The sequence below is a fragment of the Neopelma chrysocephalum genome, unplaced genomic scaffold (assembly GCF_003984885.1).
Source record: "Neopelma chrysocephalum unplaced genomic scaffold, ASM398488v2 Primary Assembly neopelma1_23, whole genome shotgun sequence".
Lineage (NCBI taxonomy): Eukaryota > Metazoa > Chordata > Aves > Passeriformes > Pipridae > Neopelma > Neopelma chrysocephalum.
The window spans coordinates 7396116-7411523 of record NW_020897691.1 but is presented as its reverse complement, the minus strand read 5'-3'; the positions used below and the strand labels follow the sequence as shown (position 1 = coordinate 7411523).

At 40.8% G+C, this 15408-nt stretch overlaps 2 protein-coding genes across 5 annotated transcripts in view; one reads left to right on the top strand and one right to left on the bottom strand.

The window, feature by feature from the left end:
- Nucleotides 1-1192: 1192 nt before the first annotated feature.
- Nucleotides 1193-7325, top strand: CUNH1orf131 (chromosome unknown C1orf131 homolog). Its single transcript, XM_027685880.1, has 6 exons — nucleotides 1193-1566; nucleotides 2210-2266; nucleotides 3293-3388; nucleotides 4076-4162; nucleotides 5130-5182; nucleotides 5819-7325. Exons 3-6 carry the CDS (start codon nucleotides 3374-3376, stop codon nucleotides 5946-5948), a joined length of 285 nt encoding a protein of 94 aa, XP_027541681.1. The 5' UTR covers nucleotides 1193-1566; nucleotides 2210-2266; nucleotides 3293-3373; the 3' UTR covers nucleotides 5949-7325.
- A 1716-nt stretch (nucleotides 7326-9041) lies between these two features.
- TRIM67 (tripartite motif containing 67) overlaps nucleotides 9042-15408 on the bottom strand; it is a 46782-nt gene continuing 40415 nt past the window's right edge. For 3 of the 4 annotated variants that reach the window (XM_027685841.1, XM_027685825.1, XM_027685850.1), the window contains exon 10: nucleotides 9042-15147. In XM_027685841.1, the coding sequence (XP_027541642.1) occupies nucleotides 15082-15147 (66 nt within the window). In that variant the 3' untranslated portion in view covers nucleotides 9042-15081. The remainder of the gene's footprint in view (nucleotides 15148-15408) is intronic. The other variant, XR_003534663.1, reaches the window with a different exon arrangement.

The window sequence follows — 15408 nt, the reverse complement described above, 5'->3', positions numbered from 1 at the left end:
TTCTCCCACAGGGCGGAAGTCGTGGGACGGGGTGCGCTCCCTGGGCACGGCACCGGCCCCCTCCCGTGCCTGGGTTTGTCCCGCTTGCTGATACAGCTACCTGGAAATCCGGGATCTTTTGGCGATCCGCGTGCTCAGCTCGATGGCATCCAGTCCTGCTTCATCCTGCGGGACTGCTGGATGAAACAGGGGTGGGGGTAGGACTTGAAAACGACTTTTTTCCGGTTTCAGAAGATCTCTGGTTAAGTATCCTATATTTGAAATAGGCATATTCCAGCAAAATAAATTGATCTGCAGACAGGACTGACGATACGTCAAGAAGGGAATGATATGGAAAGCAAAGCCTCTTGGTTACTTCAGTGCCCTAGTGTTTTGTTTGCTGCTCTGTTCCTGTCAATACGTGTGGATGTGAGGTGCCAAATCTTCTCTTCTCTGGCATCACAGCAGCACTGGGCTGTTGACAAGCAACATGTGTCTTGGAGGATCAGTATTGGGTAGTTGATGGGGGAAGGCATGACAGCATTAGATCTCAGTCTTCTGGTTTGGTTTGTTGGTGCTAAATTACCTCGCACTACCAAAAACTATAACTGAGTTGCTTCAGTGGGAAGGCCTGGATAGGCTTGGCTGGAGGCTGAGCAGAGGGATCCCTTGCTGGTTCATTGGTCTCCAGATTTTATTGCTTCTCTGGTTGTTTTCCTTGAGTTGCCTTTATGACCATAACATCAGAAGCCCAACTCTAAAATAAACTCTGATGGGCCAACGTATGACTGTCTTGAATTCAGGGAGACTTACTGATATCTAGGGTTGAACTGCTTGGAACTGGGAAGTTCAAGAGACTGACGAAGCAGTTTGTTGAATCCATAAACTTTTGTGCTTTTTCCAGCATGTTTTCCTCTAAAAATTGCCATAAGTATTTATTTTCTTATGCTTTTTACAGCTTAAATTTTTATACCTGAGAAGACTGCTGTTAGGCTTGTTAGCAAAATGCTCTGAAGATAACCAGCTTTATTTGTGGTTGAGAGGGACATTTTTATATAGAAGCTTTTGCAGAGCTGAGAGAAGTTTGGCTGCAGTGGATGCAGAGGGAAGCCCTGGTGTAACTCTCGGTCCTGAACCCATGACTCAGTGTGGTTTAAGGTCCTGGAGAGTGAAAAGGAAACGCATGAAAAGCATTCCACTTCAGCTTTAATACTTATGGCGTATTCCTGCATCCTTAGGGGGGATAGTAGCCTTGAGAGCAAATGCGGGAAGATGAGCAGATGATACTCTTGAACAGATGGCAGTTTCCCTGCTCGTGCTGCCTGCCCACATCAGTTGGCCTGGGAGCGGGCAGAGCTTCCACTCAGAGAGGTGGTTTGGCATATCCTCCCTTAAATCAGGAAGCAGACACAGTCTAAAATAACCTTGGGAGATTTGTTAGTGCTCCAGAGTGTCCTATGTGGGACACTCCTGTAACAAGCAAGCATGGAGCTCTTTTCCTTGGGATTTTACGCTTCTTTTTCTTCCTAGGATACAGCCTGTTCCCCTTGAAAAGTTCCCCTCCAAACTGAGAACTGCTGATGGAAGGTCTCTGTGTAAATCATGGACTAGAAAAGATGTGATTTTCATTGAGCTCCTTTTGAGCAAGTACTTTCTTTAAACACCGCTAAGTGGGTTCTGCCATTTGCTGACAGTGCACCCTTTGGAGCAGTTTGCCTTGCATTAGTGAAGCTGGATATGGGCACTAATATATATACATGCATTTGGGAATTAAGCTTGTTCTGCGTGTTGCCCCAGCTGTCGGTACCTATTACCACTGCGCTGCCTGTCTCAAACAAAATGACTTTAATAAGATGTAATTATTCTTGAAAGTGTATAAATTAATTGCAGCTATTAATAAGTTTCTGAATTATGAAACTCTTTGTAAGCGTTAGCAGATAGATGATCTAGGCAAGGAAGTGCAGGACAAAGCTAAATGCACTGTGCTGTAATGGTACCCTATAAAATGTGCAAGATTGTTACAGTAAGACACTATAATATCTACACATTAAAAATGCCATCGAGACTCTCTTTTAATAGATCAAGGTCATAAAGTTAAGAAAAGGTACTGCTGAAAAGCTGTACCTACAGCTCAGTTTACATTTCATGCTTTTCAAAAAAACTATTATGATCAACATTTAGATTGGTTTTATTTGTTATATTAATTTGAAATTTTTTATTTTGTTTATAGACCCAAATAGTGAACGAAGAGAAAAATGTGAACAAACAAGAATTTAACTTTGAAAAAGTAAGTCTGCACCACCTGTCCAATCTCTTTGTTTTAGTGTGCAGGTGTGTGTATTTATATCCTTGGGAAAGCTATGGTGGGACCAATGGGAAACACTTCCAGAAATGGGTATCTCTTATAGGTGAGGCTTTCCTAATAGGTAATTCTGTCTGCATGCCATGCCAAAGGAGGAACATGCTGGCTGTAATCAACTGCTGTGTGTGAAGAGAGGCTTATTACAATTCTGTGGCCTTTCTTCTGGTCTTTCAATGCGAATTTGAGGAGGAACACTGTATGTTAGCTGTGTAAAGCTACTGGAGTACCCATAATGTTTAGCATAGCTCTTTCAGGCCCATGGTGTTAAATCTTGGATTTCTGATCTCATGTGGAAGGGGAAAAAAGGTGTATTGGCATCTATTGAAACAATACATGGCTTCTTTCCATTTGTCTTTTTATTCTCTTCTGTTCTTATATGAGCATAGCTAGCATTGGCCACCTTAGATACTAATTCATTTACAGATGTGTGCAAGTTGTTCATGTGCCTAATCTTTGCTCGGGGATGTGCTATGGTCCTGTGAAATCTCTCACTGGAGATTCTGCATGGAGCTCTGTACTGCTAAGAAGAGTGAGGATTTAATCACTGATGTTAAAAAGATTATGAATTCAGCGCTGGTTTTGCCAGAGTATTCTTGTATAGTGTTAACTATATGTATGTGTGTAGTCAAACCGCTTCGCCATCTGCCCATCCGTGTTTCTCACTGGTTCTCATTTTTTTATATGGAGGAGATCCATTCCGTGTGTTGTTTTATGTGAAATGAGGAGAATTGAAAATTGTGCCCCTGGCAGTCCTCACTGTCTAGAGGATTAGTTGGACAGCGGTTAACTGTTCTGTGGTATAGCTCCAAACTCAACTAGTTTATTTTATAGTGTACTGATTTCCAGCATTAGCCAGGATTTCTTTGGGAGTATGACTTTGTTGTGGTCTGCCAAGCATTACTTTACAACAGGTTGGACAAATTATGAAACGCTTGCAATTTTCTGTGCTAGGCTCGTCTGGAAGTGCACAAGTTTGGAATCACTGGCTACAAGAAGCATGAACAACGCATATGGGAACAGGAGCGTGCTATCATGCTGGGAGCCAAGGTAATTGTCACTTGGTTTGTGCTGAGAGGTCACCCACTATTACAGTGCAGGAATGTGGTAAAGAACATGGAGGGCTTTGGTACTACTTTTTTAAAACACAAGGTCCCCTGCCCTGGCCCTTCTCCCACTTCATCCTTACTTTTACATCTTCTATTCTATCTTGTTTATTTTCTGTAGATGAATGGAAAATTAGTATAGTTGTGTTATCAGAGAAGTAGTGACTGATTAGGCTGAAAAACAACATGTACTAATTTTTAATCAGACCATTCAAAACTAAATTGTTGGAGAGAGAGGCTTGCTTTTTGAAGCTTCACTCTCTCAGTGAGTTAAAGATGGAGAGGACTTTTCAGTTTATCATCACTAGTGTAAAAGAAAAATTATTTTTTAGATGTTTTTTATGGAGTGGGGAGAGGTATGGTTTTCCTTCTAGCTCAGTGTGTATGTGGAAACCTTGTAGGACTGATACAGAACATTATCGTTTTTCTCTACTGTCTTCACCAAGAAAAATGGGGTTTCTAGGTGTCCACCTTACATCCTCTGAGTCCCTTTCTCTCACCCAAAAGAAAATAAGCATTTCTAATGTTTTACCTTTACCACCTGAAAAATACTGTCCATGCAAATGTGTCAATAATTTTTGAACCTATTTTGAAATTTAATCAGTGGTATCCCTCCCAATCTTTGTTGCAGCCCCCCAAAAAGGAACATGTGAACTACAGGACTTACCAAGAGAAAATGAAAGAGGAAAAAGCAGTGAAAGATGCTGATAAGGAAAAGGTTTGTGTGAAATTTTGTGTATAAAAAGGCGGCATGTAAGAGCTAGCCCAAGAGCCTGACATATAATGCCTCAGGCGCAGGAGGAGTGCCCAAGATTGACACCTGTTGCTCCCCATAGATTGGGTTCCTGGCTCCCACAGGACTAACCTTATTGATGAAAGCTGGTTGTGTGCAGTATGAAGGGCACAGAGTTAATCTTGTGTTGTGGTGGGTTTCACTGCCTCATCCTTTGAGGCTTATAGACTGATGACACAAAATCAGCAGCGTTTGGGTTTTTTTATCTTTTTAAGATTAAAAAAATGGCCCTCAATTAAAGTTTGTTGCATGTTGTCTAACCACAGAGAGCCAGATCTTCAACTGCTTTTATATCAGCACAATTCCATCTAGGATCTTGCTCATTATTTAAAGCAGGGTGAGGTTTCTGTTGCATCCGTCCTCTAGCACAGCCCTTCTGGCTCTGAGCCTACTCCCTGCCTTCTCATGTAGGTGGGAGCAGGCTGTGGCATGGGTAATTGCTCTTGCAGCCAGTTTCCTGCCACCCTCTTTCCCAGGGACCTACTTCTCCTCCTCTGTCATGTGGCTCGAAGCACATCCAGTGCATGACCAGACGTGGCTGAACCCTGTTATTTGACAGATACACTCGGGGACAGGGCACACCTGCCTGGTGGCAAGTCCATCTTTTGACCCTAGGATCTGTCATATGCCCAAGGAGCAAGCCTCTGCTTTTGCACGTGGCAAGAACAGCTTGTTGGGCATGAGTGGGCTGTAAGGTGACAGGAAGGGCTCTCGGCACTCCTAACAGTGACTCCACAATGCGTTGCATCACTTGTTCTGTCAGGTCTCCCAGCTGGCTTTAAGTGCCTGCGGCTCTGTGAAGCAAAGGCTACAGCGTGTTTTATGTGCAGGTGGTTGTTTATTGAACATGTTCTGTTTGTTACTTGTTCATTAAAATATGTATCTTTAAAAACAGGACCATAAGGGTGATTCTCTTAAGAAGAAGAAGAAAGAACAGAAGGAGAGGTGAGCTGTTTTTAACGAGTTGAAGTTAACTTGCTTTTGTATAGTCTCCCCACTGCATATCCCCTATGTACCAGAAGTCATGCACATCATAGTGGAATGAACATCTCCAAATGCAGAACTCCTCAAAAAATGGTGACATTGCTCTTTGTCTAGCAGTTTCAGAGGCTTTAGTTACACAGCTTGACTGAAAATATGTCAGTTCGGTCCCAACATGTCTAAGACTGCAGCTGGAGATGAGATGGATGAAAATCCCTGTGTGCCAATGCATCACTTACTCAGAGCATTTGCCCTAAGAAATAATTTCTGCAAAACACAAGCTACAGTATGCAGGGGTTTGAAAGTGAGCTGACATTCTTAATCGTAGTATAGCAGGTTCACTCTGTATTCTTAATGTTCCTTCTCTATCCAAAAATCTTTGTGTTTCTAAACATTTAGAAATGTAAATCATGCTGTAATGTGCTGCAAATTTTGAATGTCTATGAAGGTAAAATGTTCTGGGATCATTACTTGCTATGATTTGATACTCCTTAATACCAAACACTGACTGCATAAATAGGTGACATTTTTCACCATATTAAGCATTTTCATGTGTTTCTGCTTTTCTCCGAATTATTGTTTTTCCTCTTCCTATTTCAGGAAGGCCAAAAGGAAGAAATCAGTGCCTAGCATTTGGCCTGCAGGACAAGTTGGAAAATTCAGAGATGGGACCTTGATTCTGCAAAGCCATGACATAAAGAAAATCAAATCATCCAAAGTTAGGAAATGAACTTAATGATAGAGTGAAATGGACAATACGCATAAGATAGAATTCATGTTGCTACCAACACAGACTTACAGAGCCTCTCGCCTTCCCACCATGCCCTAATTTTTTAAATTTTGGTTTTGCAGGATTTTCTATGTTCCATTCTGCCGTGGGAAGAATATGAGAATTTACCATTTTATAAATAAAAATAAGAGTTTTTATTAAGAAGGTTACACAGCCTATTTTTATTAGTCAATACATGTCAAAACAAACATTTCACTTTCTAGAATCAACTTATTGACTGTAAGTAAAATATTCATTTAATCCATTAACTAATCTCTTCACTTTCATGTGGAAGGAATATGGAAAAAGCAATACCTTACTCACTCTGAACCTGAAGTAGGTGGTCTCCAAACATTTATCGAACATAAATTTATTTCTATATTTTTATGGATTGTTAGGGGCTAGTGGAACTGCACAAAAGTTTTCCTGTCCAGCAAAACCTCAAGGTTTCAAAATTACCTGCTTCGGAATGAAAATAATATTTTTCTGAAATTTTGTCCCAGTAGGAGTTACACACTCAACTTGTATATCTCTGCAGAGATCTCCAAATAAGCAGTTTCAAATAGTGTTTTGGTGGCTTGGATGGTTTGTTTTTAAAAACAAAACCACATAAGACTGAGGCATAGACACTCAATAGCTGCTGGTTGTTCCTGGGAACTCGTGTTTGTGTTGTTCGGTGTCCCCATGCTTTTCTATGAAATCTTTGTCAAAACTGAAATTTTGATGCTATTTGGATTTCAGCAGTTTGGTGTTTCTGGAAGAACAGTTTTTGTCTTCTGTAGCTAAATATTTGTTAGGGTTTTTTGTTTTTAAGGTGGTGTATCCTTTAGAACTGGCAATGGTTAGTGACCTTCCAAACTGAAAGAAGCTTCTGGGTGTACTGGTACCCCTGTGGGCTGGGACCTGAGCCAGGTGATCTCTAACCCTGAGTGAGCAGTGAGGTCTGTGTCAGCTTGCAGCCAGCAAATAGAACAGCAGCATTGGAGGCTGTCCCTGTCACAGGATGGGAAAGTGTTCTGGGGTAGGGAGGGCCACACCACAGAAAGGGATGCTTTCTGGCACACTCCTTCCCTCACACCTTCCACCTTACTGAAGGTCCTGGAAAAGTGCTCTGCCACCACAGAGAGGACTAAAAGGAGGGAGAGAGCCTGTAAGGATCAAGAGGCAGGTAAAAAGTGGAAGGGAGTGTTTCTGCAGCCGTGTGGGAAGAGGACGGGTGTGCAGAGTTGGGTTGCTAAATGCTGTTATCACATTTTGTAATTGCATAATTTGATTTCTTGTTATTCAGTACTGGTTGCAGATTCAAACTGGAATTAACAATCATATCTGGTTACAGACTTAGTGTCTTATTTCACATTATAGAAATGTCAAATCACCATGGCATGTGAAGGTGTTGTCACTAAGAAGAATTGAGTACAGAGCATCAAGACTTGTTGAGGCAACAGATGGGCCTTCGATGTTGTGGGATAACCTGTATTTTTTAATTCCTTTTTAATCCTTGAGCTTAGTTTTCACTGCTCACTTCTTGATGAAGTTTTGTTCAGCTGTTTGCATATAATGTGTTGTGGGACTTCATGTCCTCAGTCAGCTTAGGTAAGTTAAAGGGTTTACTTTCCACCTCTACAGCTCCCACTGTTTGGGAGTGAAACTTGGTCAGAATGGGCTGTCTTAATTTTGCAGTCCTGGTCTCAAGCTTGTAAGCTCTGTAAAAAAGAGATGAAAAAAATCAGTTCTTAAAAGGCTGAAAACTGAAATGCTGAGTAGATAGCGGAACATTAAGGTTTTTGAGGGAAGAAAACGAAAAGTTTATTCAAAGTGTTGCATCTTCACACTCGTTTATGGTGTTGGTGTGTGTGCATCATGAAAACTTTCTTACATGGCGATAGGTTGCTTATTTATATCAAGTCTGCAAGGTGATTTGAGCTGGCCATGCTACATTCTTGTAGGATGCTGTTGTCAGGTAAGCATGGTACTTCTAGTCCTGTTTTGTTACTAGATGCATCAATTACATCTGGCAAATAAAACTGTTCAGAGCCTGTTATGCACCAGTGTTTTCCTGGGCTGGCATGTGCTGGTGGTTAGCAGAGTATGTAAGTTTATGTTCAGGCAGCAAGCTCTGTTGGTTTCTAAGCACGTGCTTATACACGAACGCCAATGTTGGCTGAATAACTGATTGATTATGGGAAAGGGGGAGCAGGGCCCATCTTATTTTGCCCTCTAGTTGCAGTTGCATAGAGGAATGAAGTATAAAGGAAGAACAGAAGGATTTTTCCTTATCTGCTTTCTCTTGCATGCCTTTTCCTACAACTGTTATCTTTATTCCCTGTTTCCCTATATGCTAAAGCCATTGTGATTATCTTTTCTCCCAGTCAAACCCCTTTCCATAAAGGTGCTGATGCCAGGTTGTTGTCTCTTGCAGGAGAAAAAAAGAAAACGTGTGATAGATGGTGTCTCCACACTGTTGTCTGTAGTTACTCCTGATTGTTTTGGCTGAGTTCCTGTTTCTTACCCTGGTGCTGCTGTCAGTGTTATCACCATGCTTTATTCTGCTTTTTTAGCAGACTTCTGTGAAGGTTGTGTGGCCTCAATGACTGTTTCTTTGCAGGGGCTGTGTGCTGCCTCTATAGCATTGCTCAGTCTCTCACGAGCCGTCAGCCTGATAGAGGTGTGCAGCTCCAAGATGACAGGTCATTTTAAACCATCTCACAAAGTTTTCGTCTCCCCTGCCCTGACAAGCTTTCTGCCCATTTTGACTTTTACCCAAAGGGCTTTCCAGTTGGATCCTAGTGGTGTCACAGTTCTTTCCAGGCTCTGCTTACTCCAGTGTCAGAAATTTCTGGAGTTTGGGAAATCACCCAAAGTGTCTTAGATGGGATGCAACTAAATAATAGATCCCCTATAACCAATGTGAGCCAGAGCTAATGGAGTGGTACTGGGAAAGAGAGGTGTTTCATGCCACTGAATCCAGGGTATGTCTGAAGTTAAGGCACAGGTGGTTGCTCTGAGGGAGGACTCTTGGGTTTCTCCAACTACTGGATTATTCTTGATTGTGGTAACAAAGCAGGTACGGACAGTTAGAGTTAGGCATGCGTTCTGCGAGTGCCTCATTTACATTATGGCATAATATTTTTTATAATAATCAGGGATAATAAATACAGTACTATGCTGAATTTGTTGGCAATGTTATAAGAATTTATTTAGAAACTGTAAAACAGCATAAACTTATACATCAGGTTTTCCAAAAGGGGAATAATAATAATAATACACAAAGTTTTAGTTGGACCAAAAGACAAAAAGCAGTTTGTTTCTAATTCAAAAAATACAAACATTTGCTACAAAATTATAAAAAGTTAGTATTTTCCTTTTGATCTGGTGATAGACACATATAGCAGAGATGTATATTTCACCAGCTCCAAATTAAGATAAGCTATGGGAAATGACAGTAACAAAAAAAAGTGTTGTAGTTAAGAAAATACAGAAACAACTTCTTGTCTTTCATTTAACCAGAAGTGAACACCATTATCTTATTCCTTTGCACTTTTTTGGTTGCCAACATTTAAATTAGTGTTATTCATGCTTCATATGACAATCAGAAATAACAGCAGGTTTACCTCATGCATTTATTTTTAATATTCATCACATAATGTCTTCTCACCATGCTACCTGGAAAGGTTAGTGTTTTTATTGACAACATTTAAGGGAGGTGGAGGATGATGGAATGCAATCAGGATCTGGGAATATTTCTACCTACTGCTTCATAAGAATATGTTAGAAACCCTCCAATTAGCATAAAAAATAATTTTGTAATTAATTCTACTTGGAACTGTTTGCAGTAACAAATGTAAAAAAAGGTCATTTAACAGAAGGGGAAAATGCTGCTGAGTGTCTCTGTCAGTGGAACACAGGTCTATCTCCTGTATTGTGCAAAGATGCAGGAGCCCTACACATTCAGTCTCTGAGGTTTGTATATGGGCTCCTGCACCTCAGAAGACCAAGTGCATCTGATTTATGGTGAATTTGTGCTTCAGGCTGCTGCTCCACCTGACTGTGTGTGTGCAGCGTTCAGTAGAGCTGGGCAGAGGAATCACCAGAAATGTTGTCAGTAAAAGCTAGAAGCAGCTCACTTTTTTATTAATAAACAACAACAAAAAAAGACTCCATCTTTGCCTGGTAATTTTCAGTGACAAGTGCCCTTTACATTTGCTACATGGTTGATCTAAAACTGTAATCTCCCTTACAAAATTGATCTAGCCAAGATGCTCGATGCTTTCGTATTATCTTCCCTGGTTCAAAGTTGAATTCTTGATTTTGCTATTTAAGCAGAATGCTGCGAAGCTGGTAAGGCCTGAGATAAGGTCTAACAGCTCTCCTAACTCACCTTTCTGTTTGTGAGCAAAGGACATACTAGATGGCACTAGAAAGCTGCTGTCACCAGGTTGTGGAATTTTGGGTCCCTTCTCACATGAGTGGGTAATCCGAATTATGGTCCAAAAATGCACTACCTCTTGTTGGCAGTTGCAAACATGGTGTTTTTCATACAATGGTAGTGACAGCTAAGCCTTGATCTCATCTCTCTTACCTTGTTTAAGAAATATTATCATGTAAGAAAGAAAGAAAAAAAAGCTGCATCTTGCTCCAGAACAACAGCGTATTAGGTGCTCTCTGCTACCTTTGCTAATTATACTTTGAGGAAAAAAAAAAACAAAACTCAACTTGCACAGCACTACCACAGAACTCTATCACCAGCCAAGAACAAACTACAACAATACACTATTATGGCAATATTTACAACATGATGGAACATTATGCATATAATAAATTACATTTAATACTTTTCCTCTTAAACTCTGATATATGTAAGCTCATGCTTATTTTATTTATTTTGTTCAGTCCAATATATTTTCTTCTATGTATCTGAAGTGCATAGGCAACATAGGAGGTGACAGTGCTGTCTGCCTATCTTTTTCTATGTTTTTAGAAGCCAAATTGCTTTCCAAATTCATGATACATCACAGTATGCTACTGTCCTCACTGACATACAAATTTATTTATAGCACATACCTTTCCACAGCAGAAGGAACAAGGGATTGTCAGCTACATCTGTGCTTATATTGACATTAAGTCTTAGTAAGAGAACTTCTTGTGAGCTCCTTTTGAGTTGATGAGGGAAAAGAAGGGAGTGGAAATTTTGTAGCATTGCATGCCTTGGGAAGTCTGAGAGTGCTGGCACACTACTTCTGTTTGTTCCCACTGAAGTTGATGGAAATTTGCAGAGGAAAGAGCCAGGAAGCAAGCTCACAAAGGCTAAGGTTGGGGTTCACAGGGGCAGGTGAAAACTGAGAGTCCTTTGTTGCTCTGCAGAACAGAAAGTTTACCTGCTCTATTTATTTTGCAGCTTTTCAGAGCTTCCAAATTTGTGTATGCAGAAGACAAGCTTTGTTATATTTATTAGGGGAGGGCTTGTTTGTGTTTTGGTGGTTTTTTTAAAACATTAAGTCAATTTACAGCTACCCTGTGTGGGCTCTGTACTATAGTGGATGGGATTCATCCCGGTGCAAAAGGCTTTGCTCTCCTGCTTGTAAGGAGCAGCCTGGCCTCTGGGAGCCAAAGAGTCCCATGAGAGGCAGCTTTGTGTATGTCTAGGTGCCAGAAGAGCTTGGAGTCCCAGAGAGATGCAGAGATACTCTGAGGAATGAAAAGGAAGCAAGAGCATCCCAACTGGTTCCCTTGGAAATCTATGCTGCCCTTCAGCCCTCTGGGTTCTCCCTGGACAGTCAGCAACACAGTTTCTGCAGGGACTAAAAGCTGACTCCCTCCTAAAGAAAGGATTTGGAGGAAACAAAAACTGGCATAAGGGATACTGTAGATGAAGAACGTGCAAACTTGCTGGGTTTATAATGAGATGGACCTTGGGGAAGTTACCTGCAAAGAAAGAAACTAACTCTAGCCTGAGCAGAGCAATAGGACTGTCCCACTTCTCCCCAACTGATGCTGTTCTGCAAAGGGAAAATTCTGTTCTACCTATTATCAAGTGACCACTGCCATTCAGATACTCTGCATAAATATTCATATGTGGAATAATTAGTTTCCTAGAGTAATTTTAACTACTTAAGCATTATTTCTGTTAATCAAACTATGAAAATGTATGCAGCTGAAGTCACAAAAGTACACTCTATGAGGGTAATTGGTTTATTGCTACGGGCCATGCCAAAGGTAAGTCCTTGAATGTGTACACAACCAACACACACAAACACTTTGTTTAGTTTTTGGCCTAGGGTAAATTAGTCTTACTAATGCAGGTAGCCTACTGTAACTGTATTCCTTTTATTTTATTTGCATTTCTTCTAGGTTAAAAGGAGACTATAATGGTAGCTAATCTGTTCCCTACTTTTACGATGTTCAAATGCATAGAGGGTAAAAAAAGAGCTTCTCTACTGCTCTGAAGCATGTCCTACCTATTGTCTGTATTTTCATTAGAAATTAATAACATGTCACTCAGTGTGTTCTCCCCAAGGTATAATACACCAGGAACCGATACCAAAGCAACTATGAAAACCAAAACCGAGTACTGAAAACACTTCTAAAACCCATTCGGAATTAATTTTAAACGTCTAGCAGTGGTTGAAGATTGGAAAGATGTAAATTCATGTGAGTTTCCTTTACAGAAGTTGGGAGTAAAGACAAAGGTTCAGTCCCAAAACAAACAATGCCCTCTTGCTTTTAATACAAGTGAAGGTGAAGTGCCTTCCATATTCAAATTATCACAGGATGTTTCCCAATATAAAAAACTATGTGCAATTTATGTACAATATTCCCATACACTACTCTGACTGGCAATACTCAAAGCCAACACTATGATTACAACTGTTACGTTCATAGAAGAGCACACTCAAGAGGAAATTCAGGGTCTGGTAGTGTTCTAGCTGAGGTAGGTTAAAACAGACCTGCTAATTAGAAAATATTCCATGAGTTCATATGGTATTGAATGAAACTGAAGATTATAACACAGTTGGTCTCTGATATTCTTTACAAAACCAAGACCAGCATAGTACAGTTATTCCATTCTCTACAAGTTTACTAATACAATCCATTCCAGACTTTGAAGAAAGTACTGCTGCTTTCTCACTTAAAAGCATATGTTATTCTTTTCCATAGTTGGTTTTACTGTTTCAGTCTTGACATTGCTGAAGGTGCCCTGCTGTTCTGCAGGAGAGGTGGGCTACAGGGTGCTTGGTTGGTTACAGGCAACAGAATGGCAGACTGTTTTTTGTCTGTGCAAAAGCCCAGGACTGTTCAGTTCTGGGCTACCTTTTCCTTCCCAGAATGGCTTTGAAGTGGGATGACCCTGTGCTCTGCCACAGGGAAGCATTGCCATCACTCAGCACTACCTGAGTGATGTGCTCCATACAGGGACCAGAAGTGGACCTGCAGCAGCATGCCTGGGGGCTGGCAGGCTGCCCAAGGGCATGCCTGGGCCATTTGTCCTGTGGCTGTGCTTTAATGCAAGGCAGTAAGCTGGATTTTGGTTAGAATATTTGTTTTCAGGTTTGATAATTATATGCCTGATAACAATGTGTGTGTGCGTATATGTATACTTGAAAAGGAAAATTTGTATAAGCAGCAGGATTTAAAAAAAGGAAATAGAACATGGATGGGATTTAAGAGTTTATGTTTCTCTTGTTTGATAGCACCACATTTACACAGGATACAGTGACAGAGTCCAAGATATCATGAGCTCACCCAATCTGCTGCATCTTGTCCTCACGCATTGCCATTATACACACACACACTTGCATAAGTTAACTGGGTTCAGAAAAAGCACGCAGGCAAATCAGTGTATTTTCTGACAACTGCAGGCAGGTGACAGTGCCATGGCTGTGGGAAAAGTTGACCATCTCTAGTTGTCACAGACTCCAGTTGTCATGGGCAGCACCTGAAATGACTGCTTGTTTTTATGGGAGATGCCAGGCACAGGTAAGTCTTGCAAAAGATTTATGTCCCAATCCAAAAAAATTCTTAGGGACAGGTTTTGCATTAATGCTAGGAATCTCTCTCAAGTGCTTTATTAGGATCAAGACATTAATTAGCTCACAGTAATCTAATAGAAAATTAAGGCTTCTGACCTCAAAGCTACATTGGAACTACAGCTGCCTAGGGCTTATCAGGATCAAGGCTGGAAAGCAGCATTTTTCAACATGGGAGACTTTGCATGTGCCATATTTAAATAAATTTCTTATCAATTCAGTTGAAAGGAATCTCCCCTGCATTGTTTTTCAAGAGTTGTGCTGATAACCACAGTCAAATCTGCTGGATGTGATACTCTCCACAATCACCTAAATAACAAACACTAAAATGTTATCAAGGATGTTTTTCTCTCTACTTTTTGTATCTGATTTCTGCATGTATCATGATGTTAGCTAAAATGAGCACAACTATTTCATGGCAGTGTTTGGAAACCAATCTTATTCTTGTCACAGATAATGAGGTAAGTTCTGCCACAGACTTCAAGAGGGACATTATCCCATAGCTTACTGCAGTCTAGAGCCAGAAGGAATAATTAATGGTCATTTGAGCCCCTGAATATAATTGACAACCAGAAATTCTTGAGCATACAGCCTCCACTTCAGCTGTCAAAACACATGCTTTCTTGACTTAAGGACTTCAGGTGGCAAGGGAATCCAGTTCACCTACTGGTAAATTGCTCCAACATCCATTGCCCCTCAGTCTTACCCATTTTTTCCAGCATCACTAATATTTAAGCATAAATCCAGCCATGAGAGGGAAAATACACTCATTTAACTTTTTTTTGTGTGTTTGCGTGTGTGTGCACGAGTATACATATGTGTCCAATGCATTGTAGATATGTTCAGGTACATATCTTCAGTTGAGTGCCAGTTCAGCGGATGTGCTTGCTATGGCTGTTAAATTAAAAAAGGGAGTGGTCTAGTTGTAACCAGCTGATTATTTGGTGAGCAACACGCCGCACAGTGTTTTAAGTCAAGGAAAAGAATGCTTTTTTACTGACTTACTGAGAAGTGCCAAAACACACTAAGAAATCTTAGAGAGTCCAACACAGTGTCAGGCAGGGGCTTCATTAGTTGTTGGGCAGCTTGGTCTGTTTTACACATTGTGGCACCTCCAATCCTGTGTGCAGAGTCACCTGCACAAAGAAATAAAAAGAATGTAGATTCAAAGTGGGACATGCTCAGCAGAGAGCATTCATGAAGGCAAAGTGCAGATAAATGAAAGGGGAAGAGCTATGGGACTTCAGGGCCAAGTTTAAGTCAAGAATATTAATGCAAATGATATCCAGCCCCTGAAATAAACAAGTCTCCTCCCCCTTCCCTCCTGAACACTTTGGGACATAGAAGCCAGGTGTCTGCATCTTTTCCCAAATCTAGCTACCCGTTATAGGTCTCCA

Excerpts from the sequence above, each read along its gene's own strand:
- CUNH1orf131 (XM_027685880.1), top strand. Across the intron at positions 4,163-5,129 it reads AAGATGCTGATAAGGAAAAG|CAGGACCATAAGGGTGATTC; the intron begins GTTTGTGTGAAA and ends TATCTTTAAAAA. Across the intron at positions 5,183-5,818 it reads AAGAAAGAACAGAAGGAGAG|GAAGGCCAAAAGGAAGAAAT; the intron begins GTGAGCTGTTTT and ends TTCCTATTTCAG.